Consider the following 16,601-nt stretch of genomic DNA (forward strand, 5'->3'; position numbering starts at 1 on the left):
TATTCTTACTTTGATTAAAATGATTTAGGGTTCTGTGAACAGAAGCATTTGCTAAAGACAAAATATATAGCTAATGAACAAATAGAAGGCTGGTTGAACATCACCTGTGATATTTAAGCCTGGGTTTAACTCAGTTCAGAATTATGGACTAAAGAAACTATGCATTTAGACCAAAAGTGTTTTGTTATTCTTTTAATCAAACATGTTGCTTTACTTAATGTAAGTATTTTAAAACTGAATTCTTTCCAATTAACTTGCTTTGGTTTCATTATGCAACTTAAATCTACAAAGTCCAGTTCTTAAATAATATTTTAATTTAATTTTAGAGATTAGAATTGTAAAAAGGATTAAATATTGCCACAGATACACCTTATTAAGTTTATTTTTTCTGTAACAAGGATTAATCTACTTTAGTACTAATATAATTGAACAATGATTCTCTCTATATTCCTTTATTAATAATTTTTTCAGCCATGTAATTTATACATGTATATATTTCAGTGAATGAAAAGCCATTTAAAAATGAATGACTAATTATAATTTAACCCCAAATTGAGGCATTCACAAATGTTTCAAGGTGATATGAAATATTAAAAATTTTTAAAGTAAAGCTATGCTTCTTGGAAGAGGACATTTGGCTGCATAGAGCTTGTCGTTAGAACCACATGCCTGTGATCAATTGAATAAATAAACTACTGCCCCAGACGTCCGCAGTCTGTCAGGCACTCAATGAAGGCTGTGCCGTCACTGTATAGCCAACAATAGCATAGCAGTTTTCAGAGCACAGATTTTAAATAAAAGCATTTTTCCATGTACAAATTACCCACTATGCACTTCAAGGCTTAACTGGAAAGTTGGTCCGAAAAATTAATCTCCTTTGAAGAACCAGCATGGAATTAGTTTTAATCACTTTACTAAATATGAACTACTTTAGTCTCACTTCAAAAGATATGTTTCAAAGGGAAAACATTTCTATTAATTAATGTCTTTAAATAATATCTTAAGAGCCTATTTAAGTATGAAAAAGGTTATGAAATTTTAAGCTTTACATGCTTTCCTTGATGGTCAAATGAAAGTGTTTCACCACAGTATTTTTATATATCTATAGTATCTAAATAATAGTATAAATATAGAATGCACACTTTTATCAAACATCTAATGTATTTATTTTCTTTAGTTTAGAAGATCACTTAGCATAAATGACCCACGTGATGGAGAAAGTTGTATTTTGAGAGAAGTCTCCTTATTCACCACTAACATTGTGTTTTGTAATGATCAGAGGAACTACTTACTGCTAACACCCTGTGTTAGTACTAAAATACGGCATTTTTCGTGTATTTGAAACTGATTTGAAAGTGAACCAGGTTAAAGTGGCACACTCATAATTAATTTTCCAGTTTTATTTCTGAAACACTATTGACCATCTTTTATCTGTCTATCTAATAGTGATTCATTGGTTCTTAGGGAATATTTTATAAACCTACTTCACATTTGGAACACTGCAGTTTCATTAGACCTAATGGCTCTTCCATTACTTTGTGAGACTGATTCAGAGCTTTCCTAGAGCATTTCAGTGGGGTACATCCAAAAAACCTACAGTCCTCGCTACATAGATTCCAAACCATGATTATTCTCTTCTATCCACTGATGACCACGAATCTCACAGGCATCCAAATTATTCCCTGTGCTTTTTGAAGCAAATTAGTCACCAAACTTTTGTTTATACATCTTTTAGTAGCTTTTCTCTTGCCAGAAGAATAGCTGTGCATTTTCCTTATCAATAAAGTTCGTTGATCTTTAACCTTCATCACTCTGTTTTACATCTTCATTCCCTTTCCATTTTTTTCTTTAAAAATAATATTATGCTTCCTTTTCTTAAAATCATTATCTTAGATCTATGACTTTTTTCAACTTTGCTCTTTTCTCTCTCTTTCACTTTATCACAGAACTTCTCAGACTAGGATTTTCAGCTTTGTAATCCCGTTTTGCGTGTCTTTTATTAAATCTCTCTATTCTGAATTTAATTTTTGCCCATTTATGTAAAACTCTTTCCTAATGACAAAGATTTGCAGTGATCAAATTGTCTCCCCTAATCAGCATTCTTTCTCCTAGACCAATCTGTAACAAGTTGGTCATGCCTTCTATTTTTCATTGCTTTTATTGACATCTATAACCATGAGACATTTTGCTATGCCTTCTTTCTTGATTTTTCACCACATACTCGTACTCTCTTTCTGGTACTATTTTTTCTTTTGTTGATTCATATATAAATATGTATTTATTTATTTAATGAGAATAATGGCAGAAACAAAATCATGTCAGAAATTGCAAGGTATCTTTAAGATATTGGTCTTTCTCCTGTGTCAAAGAGAACCACTGGACCAATCTTAAGCAGAAAATGTCATGAACAGAATTGTGTTGTCACTTGTGTTTTATGTTACATTGACATTGCTCTTGTTATTCAATTTTTGTTTGTTTGCTGGCTTCTTTGATTATAAAGTTGCCATAAACTGAAATGAGAAACAGTGAAGAGAATCATGTTTGAGGTTAAAATTGTGAGCCTGAATTTGGTTCTGTTGACTCTGAAATACTGTTGAAAGATGCAAGGAGAAATATCAAGTAGGCAATTAAATATAAAGTTGCCTATATAAATGTTTGAGTAATTGCTTCGTAAGAGTGACTAAAGCTCAAGCAAAGTATAGGTTTAATCATACAGAGAGAATATAGTGTTCTATAAATTCTATAGAGGGAAGAGTGACTATGACTGAGACTTGAGGATCTTCTAACTTTAATGGCCAGTTGGAGAAAAAGGGACCTTCGAACAAGACTAAAAGAAACAACAAAAGAAGGAGGGAAAAAAATAAGAGTGTATTGATTCTGGGAATAAAAATAAGTCATTTTAGAAAGATATAAGTGGACAACAACCTCAAATACCATTGAGAATCCAAGTAAGGCAAGATCTAAAAAAGATAAAAATGAAGTACACAATTGTCATTAGGGGTCTTTGTCAAAAAGGGTTTCAATAGAACAATTGGGGTTGGATGCCGAATTGAAATGGATTGAGCAGAAAGTGAGAAGTCAGGAAATGGTGATGAGTGTATGTAGTTCTATAAGAAATGTGATTCTCAAGGAGAGTATTGTATAAGAGCTAAAGGGGTTGTTTAAATGATGTTGTGAAGAAGTCAGTTAATAAGATCAAAGAAAGACAAGGGATAATGGGAAGTATATGTTGCCTAAGAAGACTGGATAAGATCTAAAACATTGGTGGAAGGATTGGCCTCAGAGGAAGAGAAATACTTTCTTTCACATATTAGTGGATATACATATATGTGTGTGTATATATTTATTTATATGTTTGGTAATGAGAAATTGAAGATGTCTCATTTAAGGGCTTCACTTTCTCAGCAACATGGCTGTCAGTCATATGAGCTGAGAATAAGTTAAGAGATTTGACAATAGTAGCAGTGGTTTGAAATGATTAATGGAAGGATTAGTTTACAGAATATCTTTGAAAGGTTGCTGAGCAGTATAGAGGGTTTATTTTAAGTTAGTGAACATAAATCTATACTATGTTGTGTATGCCTTCTTGGATCAGCTTTGTCAGAATGCTTAGAAGTTTAGAGGCAAGTGCAGAGAATATAGATAGACCTGTCTTTACAGGCTGTGAATGCAATGAAAAAATTACAGATTCAAGGAAATTAATAATTTTGCTAAAATTAAAATTAAAAAGCATGAAATCTAAACTGGTTATTAAAGAAACTCAAGATGAGAGAAGGCTGATGAATTGTAAAATTTAAAGAGAGTTCTTAAGAGATGAGTTTGAGGAATTGTTGCAGGGTGTTTCAGTTAGTGATTATTCTTCTGGACCACATCCCTTCCTGGTGATGACAAGATGCAGACTGCAATGAGTGAGCACAAGAATGCTGGGCAACAGAGAGGCAGGTCAGTAGAGAGCAGCTGTTGCCTAAGCAGTCTCCTCGATCCCTGCAGTGCCGGCTGCTGTGTTTTTAATCAAATCTGTGTACATCTCTGACTACGCAACCAGGCTTACTAAATTATATTGTTTTCCTGCAAGCTTACCATTATTAGGGATTATATATATGATGACCTTTTGGAAAGCAGGCGTAGTTAGGAGTCAGGAGACCAAATTTTAATTTTGCTTTTGTTATTATTTAGCTATGTATGTATGATCTTGGGCAAGTCATATTTCCCTCATCTTTAGAATTAATTCATTGAATAGCATCATTTTGTAGGACCTTTCTAGGCTAGAAGACTGTGATTCTTTTTAAGCTCTATGATTTCTCATTACCTATGGGATTTCTTATCAATACATCAAACTCAGTATAGCAAAAATGAACTAGTTTTGTTTTCTTTAAAGAATCAAAACTTCAGAATCAACCTTGTTTTCTTAATCTTCCTGAACTATATCCAATTTGTAATTGCCAAGATCTGCTGATTTTCACTTTGCAAGTTCTCTTGCATCTTCACTGCTCTTCCCCTAACCACTGAGATCCTGGCATGTCAGATTATACCTGACTCCTGGACTAATACAGTAGAAAACAAATCTGTTTTCTTGAATCCAGCGCCTGCCTCTATAACCACCATTCTCAATTTTTTTAAAGCACAAGATAAGGCTCAGTCTTCTTAAAACAATGTTTTGATCGTTTTATTCCATACTGGAGAATATTGAGCCTGCATTTCGCTTAGGTTAATTTTGAAAAGCCTTAGTTTGGTAATTAAGGTCCTCCATCATCTAATGCAGTATACATATGTGATAATTATTTCTTTGAATTTTGATAGTAGCTGTTACAAATTTTATATCCAAAAAAGATAAATACACCAAATGCTCCCTCTCAGTGAGTCTATGCTGACCATTATATTTCAGTTTGATCTCACTGCCCCCCAATCCCTGGCTTCCCTAGTCCCATTCATGCTTTATTTTTCTCTAAGTACTGAGTATCATCTAACATACTCAATGTTTTATATATTTAATGTCTTTATATTCTATATTTATATTCTCTATTATTAGACTATAAATTAAAGGTAAGGATTATTGTCTATTTTGTTTGCTGTATCCCCAATGTTTTGTCAGTGTCTGGTTCATAGTAGATACTCAATAAATTTTTGTTAAATAAATGAATGAGTAAATGAAGCATTTTAATCTGAATTATAAATTATTTTGCTGAATCTAGTATAGTGCTTTATATAGCAAAATAAGTGGTAACAAAATTTTATATTTAAAAATGGCTTGATTATTTTGGAAGTATTATAATCTTTACACACATTGTTTCCCTGTGGATAATTTCAGTCTTTTAGCCAGTGTCCAACATATCTAGTTCCCGTTTAAAATGATCTTTGATTTCCAAGTGTTTTTTTATTGATGTTGATTTGAGGAGAACTTGTTCCATCAGCTCTATGGAGAGTGTACTAGGATAAGAACTTGACTTGCTAAGGTTAGTTTGAAATTTACAGATGGTTCTTCATATAGGCCAATAAAGTCTTAATATAGTAAATTTGAAAGGCATCAGAACCGAGTAGAAAGCATATTATTTATGATGATGCTTTGTTATACTAAAGAATAGTTGGTTAACTAAGATAAAGTAATTTATTGTTACTACATTTTCAATTTTATCTATCATAAAGGACCAAGTTTTCATGATTGACTCCAAGTGCGAATCTGGAAAAGGACGCTGCTCTTTCAACCCCAATGTGAACACAGTGTCTGTTATGATCAGTAAGTGGAAAATAAAAGAGGGAGGGGGAAATATCAAGTAAAAAGGAAATTAAAGAAAATAAATTCATGACATCGTATGCCCATTTTGGATAGTTGCATGGATGATAGTAGACGAGTAAAATAGTAAGAAGAAAGTTGTGAGCTGAGAATGGAAATTTTAATGTCCAAGAATATTCATGATTAAATGATAGCCTGTGTTTTTTCATCTGTCATTCTTGTCAACCCTAGAGCAAGTCAACCATTCAAAGAGTATATATGTATACACATATTAATCAGCATTGCATGTGCATATATACGTCAATGTATATTAAAATAAATTTCGGTGTTTCTTCTAGCTAATTAAGACCCTTCTAGAATATGTCAGACTTAACATTAGTTGACTGTGGGACAGATCTTGGATTTTAGTATGTCGATTATGCAGTAGATGCTTTCCCCTCTGTTTCTCTTTGTATTTCCAGGGATAAAATTACATCATTTGACAAAAGAACAGGTGGAAAAATAATTGTTGTGTTCAAAGCACTTTGCTTTGATTCATTTAAAGAGGGAACCCATCTTTCTTTCTCATATCTGGAAAGTAAATTAAGACAAGTACCTTAAACATTGACTGAAAATGTGAGCTTGGAAATTATCCAGTAAATTATTTCCCTACAGTCATTAAAATTGTTCAGAGAGGAGATGAAAGTATATCATTAGGGCATAAAATTAGAAAGATTTGAAACTTCAAGATAGCCAATTAAATCTGATTTAGAGTGTTTTCAGATAAGTTTCTAAATATTATTTAATAGAAGCAATGTTTCAGAAAATCTTTTATTCACTAGGAAGGAAATTTTATTCACCTTTAGAAACTGTATGATATATATACTACTACTTAAATATATAAAGTTCTCACTTATTTCAAGTTAAATGCTATAAAAATAAACTTAAACATTCAAAATTAGTGTTGACACTAATACTGAGTTTTATATCATCAAATACTGTTTAGAACAAAAAAGGGTTAGGACAAAGCATTATAAATTTTCCTGTTAAATGATAACTCATGTAATTATTCTGCCCTTAGAGAACTGGATTCATTTACAAAGTGAAAGTGGTTATTGGCCTTCATTTTTCAAGGACCTGAGACTTCAATTCCTAGACTCATGTTCTTATACTACCTTTTAATATTTTGCTTAACATTATAATTTTTACTATCAAAGAAAATCATTAAACAGTTTGCTTAAAACCTGAAACTAAAAAAAAGCAGGAAGCATTATAAGCTTGCGCTTATCATTTTATTTTGTTCTATTGATTATCCCTCTAAAGTTATCTCCAGTATTGTCTCCCATAATGCACAGTACCTGTGTGTAGTCATCTCACTTTGCCATTTGGTGCTTTATCATTTCTGTTCAGTTGTGCAATGCACTGCATAACATAGACTGGTTAAAATATTTCTATCTGTTAAAGTGCCAAGAAACACTGAGCATTAGAAGAATTTCAAATTTCGTAATATAGTTGTGGCATCTAACCCAACCCACAAGTTTAGTATTATTTTACTATTTTTAGTCATTGCTGTAGCACAACAAAGTCAAATGATATCTCTTAAAGAACCTATCCAAAACCTCATGAGGTTTTTGTTTGGTTTTTTTATTTGTTTGTTTGTTTATTTTTTGGTTAGTGGAAGTACAATTGAAAAGCAAAATAGTTTTTGATTAAAATTTAAAAGGCGCAAGTTTATCATTGCATAAACCCTACAATGAAATTATGGAAAAAAATAATTCTACTCTCAAACAAAATTATTTCCAAAATGACATTAATTAAATATTTGTTACACAAAATAAAGTAGAAACTTTATTATTCTTAACTTGCTGTTAAAATTGCTGAGGATTTAAGACAGGAAATGAAACCAATTGGCCACCTAACCCTTTAGTAATGTTTAAGACATAACTAATAAGGAGGTAGGCAGTAGGATTAGAATCATCTCTCTCCACTGTAAAACATCCTCTGAGTGGTTTTTTTTTTTTTGGTTTGTTTGTTTGTTTGTTTTTTGGTGGTTGTTTCTTTTCTAGAAACAGATATGATAATTGACAGCTGTGCAAATCAATCTATTGAATAGCAGGAATTTATAACCCACTCTTTTGGGCATAATTTGGTATAACAAACCTGAAATAATTCATTACAGAGATCTCAATTTAACAACCTACAAAATACTTTAGTATTTATCTACAAGATATTTGTGTAGATACTTCAGAAAAGTGTAAAAAAGCTAATTTGCTCAAAATGCTTTCATGCATGTTTTTGTTACATCCTTATAATCTGTTCCCATGGACTTCAGAACCTAGTAGAAAGCAGAACTGGGTGACACAATGCCTGAAATACCTACTTGCTTGCTAACTGTTAGGGGTCCAGTTTGTGACCTGGTGAGCATATATTAAAAACATTCCATTCTCCATTCTATCCTAGGCAAACTGGTTTTGTTTATTACTATACAGTGAGCTTAGCGTGCTTCAGAATATTCCAGTCCTGCCAAAATGGCCACAACCTGAAGGTAGCCAAGGGAGCAATTCTAGAACATCAGTCAGAGAACACAGTTGCATGGTGGTTCAATGAGCCAAACCTGATACATTTTATTATTTTTTAAATAGATATTTAACTACTATTTTATATTCAAGGCTCATACGTACCAATTCAATGATTACTCTCCTTATTGGAATAAAAAGTATTGTTGATCTTAACAGATAAGCAAAATGTCTAATGTTTTACATATGTAGATTGAAATATCTGATTTTTGTCATTAATAATGATCATTTAAATTAATTTTAAAATTTCTTTCTTGTCTTTCAGTTTTATTTTTATGGGTTAATATGTTAAGCCATATATGGTTTATTCACATCATCTTATATTATTAACATAATGGTAACATGTTACCATTAATAACAACAACAACAACAACAACTATTATTTTCAATCCAATTAGTAAAATCATAGAGTTTTTGATATGTGGTGAGAACCTTTGATCACAATCTAGTTCCCTTAGACAATTGAGACTCAGGGTGCTAAGTGACTTAGCCCTAATTCCCGGTTTGTTAATTCCTACCAAAATTAGAAATCAAGTTCTCTGATTCTAACTTTATCTTTTATTTATTTAAAAAGTAGCAATTAATTAAGCTATTTTGTTATTTTTTTACCTATATCGTTCGTGCCATTTCTGATATACACTCTATAAACATGGATATTTAGTATAATTAAGTACAGGCAGAGGAATTTTTATTTCTATATAGAAAAAAATTTCTTTTGTCATCATACAGGCAATAATGAGACCAGATTAAACTTTACCCAGTTTTCTTATTCATTGGACAATGGAAATCAGTTAACAACTATAAACATTCTGTAATATATGTAGTGATCTAATAATCAGATTCTCCTCCATTTTTTCTAATTGAACTATAGTTGATTTACAATATTGTATTAGTTTCAGGTATACAGCAAAGTGATTCAGTTATACAAATATATATATTCTTTTTTAGATTCTTTTCTATGGGGTAGGCATTATAAGATACTGAATATAGTTCCCTGCAGTATACAGTTAATCTTTGTTTATTTTATGTATAGTGGTGTGTATTTGTTAATCCTATACTCCTAATCTATGCTTCCCCCTTTTCCCCTTTGGTAACCATAAGTTTGTATTCTGTGTCTGTGAGTCTGTTTCTGTTTTGTAAATAAGCTTATTTGTATTATTTTTAGATTCCACATGTAAGCAATATAAAACATTTGTCCTTCTCTGATTTACTTCACTTAGTATGATAATCTCTAAAAATACTTAATTTTTAAAATAACCTTTAAAACTTTTAAAATTTTCTTTTATTTGGTGATATTTTGTTTTTCATAGATGAGGAGCTTTTCTCTGGAATGTATATAGATTTTATGGGGACAGATGCAGCTATTTTTCGAAGTTTAACTAAGAGGAATGCGGTCAGAACTGATCAACACAATTCCAAATGGCTAAGTGGTATGGTTTACGCATTTTTTGACAATGATACTTTAAACTAATTTGTTTAATTCGATAATTAAAATTACATTAAAATGGTTTAAAAGTTAAAATAGCATGCTATGGTATAATAATAATTCTGTACTCTGTGATTTACAATGTTTATGATAAATAATTGAAATGATCCAAAGTTCATATTCTAACTCTTCATTAACAATCATTATAACAATCATTATGTTCATAGATATACGAATAAATAAAAATTACAGTAATATGCAACATACATCCCTGTACACAGGATGTACAGTTGTTTAGTTGTAACACATTACAATTAAATGTTACTCATTCATTTGGTCTACTTGTATATTTTGCTAATGCCAAGTCTAATATTTTTCTAAATATATGACAGTTAGATATAATGAATAGAGTATATTTAGGAACTTCTATTTGTTTTGTACTTAAATTATGAAATTGTAAAACTGGCATATATTAATTTTTCATAACTTGACTAATACTTAATAGAAATCATAGGTGTGACAATTTTATGGTGATCAGTGTTTAACTGTTTCCAATTTTGAGAGTCACATGGAATTCACATTATGAAAAGTGCTCATTTGACTTCAATGTGCAGTTCCAATCAGTTGCTGTTGTTTAGAGGAGAAAGAAACCACTAAGATCTTTGTCATTTCACCCTGGGGAAAATTTCTAGCTGACCTTAAATTTGGCAATTCACTTAACATTGTGCAGTTAAGCATGAATCACCACAGTTAAGCATCTTATTTCACTGATAGACCAGAGTAAGAAAGCATTGATTGTCCATTTATTTCTTCAGATTATTCCTCCAGTACATCTGGAAATAGAGCATTTGAAAGTTGTTTTGTTCTTGAAATAAGGATTCTTTCTATGTCTTCAGATGACTGCATTTTTTTTCCCTGAGAAGTTTCCCCTTCATTTCATATGCTGTATTTTAAGAAAAATGTGTTTTTCGAATCTTGGACTCCTGACTCCTTAATCTGCTTCAGTGATTTTGAGTTTATATGCAGTAGATTGAAAACCACTCTTTTAGAAACAAACTTTTTTTCTATAAAACGACCATCAGATCCCATGGGAAATAACTGGTAGAAAATCTTTTCAATTATTTAAAACTCATCAGTGTACAAAGAAGCTTTGCATTTACTGTATTTCCAGAACGTTCTGCAGACGGGAAAATGGTTTAAGCTATTATATTATAGCTATACTTTGTGGCATTTGACATTCCAGATGTGGTATATTGAGTGAGAACCATTACTGCTTTTAGACTTCTTGCCTATGAATATTGAATTGTTCCTCTGTACCAAAGATGGAGAAGGCATGTGCCTGTGGTCTACTTGGATGGAGAGTAGATGGATTTTCATCATGAGTGTAGGTACACACACATATATATACTCTTTGTGTTTTATTCCAGAACCCATGTTTGTGGATGCACATGTCATCCCAGATGGCACTGATCCAAATGATGCTAAGGTGTACTTCTTCTTCAAAGAAAAACTGACCGACAATAGCAGAAGCACAAAACATATTCATTCCATGATTGCTAGAATATGTCCTGTAAGTATTAATGTTCTAATCTGAAGAAAGACTAAGAAATTCAAATTATATTAACATGTTTTCTTTTCCCCATAGTTTATCTTCCTAATTTTATCATCTACTGTTACAAATTAATAAAATATTGAAAGGAAGCATTTTAATTTAATATTTATTCATATCAGTCATATGAGATAAACACTCTATTTCAGCAAAAAAATTTAATTCAAGGAAGTATTTTGGTTATGGATTTATACAAGTAAATAGTTTTGATTAATTTTTGCTTTTCCATTCAGTGCATTAGTATTAAAATCAAATAGCTAAATTGTATATTATAGAAAGAAACAGAACGATTCTTGTGAATAAAATACAGCAAAACATCAGTAAAAGACAATTACTGAGAAACTGTCTACAGTGAAAGGTAAATGGTTTAGTAAAGTACAGTTCTAATTACAAATAGCGGTCAAAATGTTATTGTGCATCAACAGTAAGTATACATAGCAACTCAATAAAACTCATGATATCTTCTGAAATAAAAGTTTCACAGGGTTGTCTTGACTAATTTATGATTACCATCTTTTATGCTAAAGTATTTCTCAGAACAGTTAGTGTTTAAAATAGTCTATTTTTAAATATCAAAATATTCCATTGATTATGGAGATCATCTGCTTTTCAGTCATTTGAAACAAGGCAGTAAAGCCAGAGGATGAGGTGAACGGCTTCAGGGTGTGCAGAAAAAGATGTCATCAGTAGAGATAACTTGAGAATGATTCAAATACCATTTTCCCTGCCCTGACCAGATGTATATACAGCATCTGATTAGAAATACTAAGGATTAAATGACAATGCAGAGAATATGAAGGAGAGCAAATGGAACTATTGTGGCAATGAGTTATGAAGAAATGGCAAATTAAATTACGTATTTTCTCCATAATAACTTACTCACATTTTCATAAATTTGGAAAGCTTTAGGGCTTGTATTTATTATATTCATTTTCGATACATTTTCAATTGATGCCATGCAATAGGAGAATAGCAGTATACTAAAGCTGTTTTTTAAAATACTGTAGATCTTAGCTGTTCCTCCTTATTGATTTGCAAATGTGGTTAACATTTCCATCCTTCAGATTATAACGAATCTCCAAGTAATAAGAATCGAAGTTAGAATTTTTATACACTTCAACATTTATTTAAGCAATCTGAAATGTGTTTACAAAATGGTTTCAGAATGACACTGGTGGACTACGTAGCCTTGTCAACAAGTGGACTACCTTCTTAAAAGCAAGGCTGGTGTGCTCAGTGACTGATGAAGATGGCCCAGAAACACACTTTGATGAATTAGGTACATAAATGTGAGATGGAAAAATGTTTTTGAAATAGAGTTTGTAAAGTTTATGTATTTTAATAAACTCTCAAAAGAGGACGTATTTTCCATGAGTGCTTTCAGCATAAATAATGTGCTAATTTGAATTGATGATTTGGATACTGTTCATAAATTTCCTGAAGTATTTTTTAAATCTGTTTTGCCCCTGAGTGCACCATTGAAACATTTAGTTCTTTGAATTCACCATGATATATGAATCGGTGTGTTTTGAGTATATATGTGTGTGTGTGTGTGAGAGAGTGAAAGACAGAAGTACTTAAATAATTTATATATAAGTAATGATATGTTTCTGCTTTCCTAAAATGGATGTGTATTTCATATATATTTAAATTCTGATATTCTAATTTAAAGTCATTTTGTTTTTCCATTTTTACTGCAGTTAATGGATGAAATAGAGGTTAGATGGAAAAGTGTCAGAGTATAAATTAAACTTGTGCTCCAGTTTTAGTTCTTGGTGACCCTGAGACTAAATATTCTCAGCATGTGTGACATGAGGAGGGAGGTTATACTTTCCAGGTCAAATAAGAACTGACAATCTGATTCCTTTCTACCAAGAAGCAGGTCTCTTTTTAATCAGAATCATGTGTACTAAGTGCCATTAGAAATGACTTTTATTTTGATTCAGTCCATTAAAATATAAAATGCTGGTTATTCTCAGATATTGAGGCAGGTTATGAGGTAAGCAATAAGAAGGTATTGTAATATGGAAAAATTCACTGCTTCTAGCAATTATAAAAACTGAAATAAACTGTTGGTCTCCTCAAAAGCAATTATGTTGATCATAGAAACAGAAGCTTCTGTTTCAGCTTTTCTAGAAAAGAAGTTCTAAGTATGATTTCATGTTATATCCTAGTCAATCATTATTTCCCCCCAAATTCTTTGCAAGTATGTTTATGTTTCAGTAACTTAGAATGTTTGTCTTTCCTGCTTTTTAGGGAGAGCTAGACAGTACCAGCCTTTATTCACATATGGAAAGACTAATGGTTGTTAATTTATTGCTTAAGAGATCCTAAGTTTATTGTGAATAAAAAAAATACATCTTTCTTTGTTTTGGTCAGCAGGAATCTTATCTGGAAAAAGATTGCTAAATCCAGACCTTTCTTGTAATCATAACAATTAGTTATTAATTGGGATTTCCTGTCAGAAATCTACTAATTCCAGGTTGTTATGTACTACTGTACTTTACAATCTTTACTTTTGCCTTTGCCTTAATGTATTTTAAAATTCTTGTTTTTAAGGAAATTATTGATTAAATAAAAATATCACTAGTAATTTTGACTGTAAGCCAAAAAAATCTTATTTTATATAAAGAAGAAAAGTTGTTGTGAAAAAATTGTCTTCCATGTTCCAAATTCTAGCCCTAGCTTAAAAACAAATTAAGATTTGTAATACTTTTTAAGTTAAAAAAGTAGTATATTATCATTAAAGAATATTTAGAAAATTCAGGAAAAAAGAAGAAACAGGAAGGTTTCTGTAGCTCTGTTAACCCGAAGCACTCACTGGTAATATAATTGTATTGTGATGTATAGTTTTAAGGTTTACATGATTCTATCCATGTTATATACCATTGTGTCTTTTCTACTTAACATTGTTTCATTAGCATGGTTTCCATGAGGTTATAGTCTTCATAATTCCTTTTAGTGTTTTTATAACATTTTATTTAATTTACTGTACCATGTTCCTATCATTTAGTTGTTTTCAAATTGTAGTGATGCTGCAGGAATATCTATCTGAATAATACTTTTCATAATTGAAATTATTTTCTTAGGGTAAATTTTTTAAATATTTGGAACTTTAAAAGAATATTTCCCTTTTATAGAGGATGTGTTTCTGCTGGAAACTGATAACCCAAGGACAACACTAGTGTATGGCATTTTTACAACATCAAGGTAATTATTAAACAATTGCACTATATGAGTTAAACAATAAACTTTATTGAGTAATAGTAATTATTATAAAAACATTCTTTTAACTCTTTAATTTTACACAATACTTAGGATGTAACCTTCTCATTTTATTACTTTTGCCTTATTACCAAAACATATTTAAGCTGAACTAACACTTTCAAAACAGTTTTAAAATGATTATATGCTATTTTTCTCAAAGAAAAGAAAACATAAATTACAATGCAGGAATAATGTCTATAAGTTATATTGTTTTAAGGAAATAATTTGAAGACTCATGATGCAAGTAACACTTGGCATTTCTATTAAAATAATTTTTACCTCAGGCGCAACCTGAGTAATGACTGTTTAGAAGTTAGCAACACGCTGAACCAGTTTCCATGTTCCATATGACAGTATTTCATACATCTGAAAATAGCTTTAATAATCAGTCCTGCCTAGTGACAATGGAAATGGTTTTCAGTAAGGATTCGAACAAATTTTATTCACTAAAGATATTTTAATGAATCTTTTTTGGACCCTATTGTCTTTTCTGTGACTAACAGGAAAAGTTTACAACAACTTCTCTAACTGCTGTTTAGGACAACATTGTAAGAACATCCTCACATTAAAATTATCTTAAGATAAAGAGATACAGTGTTCTCTTATTAGTGAGATTTATTTCAGTGAGTTAAATTATGACAAGTTGTATTGATAGTGATTTAAAATATAAATTCATATGTTTTAGTAAATCATCAATTCTTTTTTTGTTGCTTAGATAAACTAGTTAGAAATTTCTTTGATTTTTCCTTTATTTTGGAAACATTGAGAACTTTTCTATGACTTATTGTCTACTACCTCCATGGAAGAACTAAATATTTTACTGCTTTTTATGTCAATGGTATATTTCAAAACAATAGAAATTTTTAGTTTTACACAATGTACCGTAACATTCAAATTTTCCATGATGAATTACATCTTTTAATCACAAATTTTGACATTTTTTAAAAATTATATTTAAATTAAAAAATAAGAAAATTAACATTTTTGTTTTCTTTTGTAGCTCAGTTTTTAAAGGATCAGCAGTGTGTGTGTATCATTTGTCTGATATACAGACTGTGTTTAATGGACCTTTTGCCCACAAAGAAGGGCCCAATCATCAGCTGATTTCTTACCAGGGTAGAATTCCGTATCCTCGCCCTGGAACTGTAAGTATCCAGGAAACTTTTTTGTTATCTTACTTTTTTAAAAAAATATAATTTACTAAGAAATGAGTATCATGTTGATGTTTATTGTATACAAACAACCATACACCTACTGGTATACTCGTTACAGTTTTCAGCTCACAGATTCTTAGATTTTGGATTTTATAGATATGTTATATATGTTATGACGCTCTCTGCAGTTTTTTCCTAAGTACTACTGATTTCTCAAAGAGATAAAATGGCATGTGTGAGCAAATAATTACAATGAAAGTGATGTTTTAAATCAAATAAAATATTTTAAAGTTTTGAGGCATACAAATATGACTATGTCATGCAACATTGTGCTATATAGGAGTACACTGAACACTAACTTTTATAGCTGAAGTTACATACAGTGCACTGGCAAATTGGAACTAAGTTTTTCTAGGACTACAGTGATCACAGTCCTACTATTTGTCTTTCATTTGGCCCATAATAAAGGTGCATTGCACTCTAGAACACTGATTATTTTATGTCTCTGTAAAATGTCGTACAGCACACCTTTGAGAGATGTTACACAATTGATTTTCTTATATCCATGCATTTCATAAAATAAGATTATATTTATAAAATGGGGTGGATGTAAGTAAAGAAGAATGATTTTATAGAAAAAAAATCGAAGGGTAGCTATTAAAATGATACTTATTTAAATAAAATGTTTTACCTTTTTATTTGAATATAAAATTCCCTTTGCAAATACGTTTTCAAACATTCATCCCACATAAGTTTTACTGATTGTGACTCACTTTATTTTTGTGTTATTAGAGTTTATTTGCAATGTTTTATTTACTTCTTTGTTTTATCATCATCTTAAATTATACTGCTGCCAGTT

General features: G+C 30.8%; 1 protein-coding gene across 2 annotated transcripts in view; it reads left to right on the forward strand.

The window, feature by feature from the left end:
- Window positions 1–16,601, forward strand: part of SEMA3C (semaphorin 3C) — a 153,114-nt gene that overhangs the window by 86,594 nt on the left and 49,919 nt on the right. For both annotated transcript variants that reach the window (XM_006211745.4, XM_072965127.1), the window contains exons 6-11: window positions 5,644–5,734; window positions 9,597–9,716; window positions 11,140–11,282; window positions 12,486–12,600; window positions 14,462–14,531; window positions 15,589–15,733. In XM_006211745.4, coding sequence (XP_006211807.1) covers window positions 5,644–5,734; window positions 9,597–9,716; window positions 11,140–11,282; window positions 12,486–12,600; window positions 14,462–14,531; window positions 15,589–15,733 — 684 coding nt within the window. The remainder of the gene's footprint in view (window positions 1–5,643; window positions 5,735–9,596; window positions 9,717–11,139; window positions 11,283–12,485; window positions 12,601–14,461; window positions 14,532–15,588; window positions 15,734–16,601) is intronic.

The sequence above is a fragment of the Vicugna pacos genome, chromosome 7, assembly GCF_048564905.1.
Source record: "Vicugna pacos chromosome 7, VicPac4, whole genome shotgun sequence".
Taxonomy (NCBI): domain Eukaryota; kingdom Metazoa; phylum Chordata; class Mammalia; order Artiodactyla; family Camelidae; genus Vicugna; species Vicugna pacos.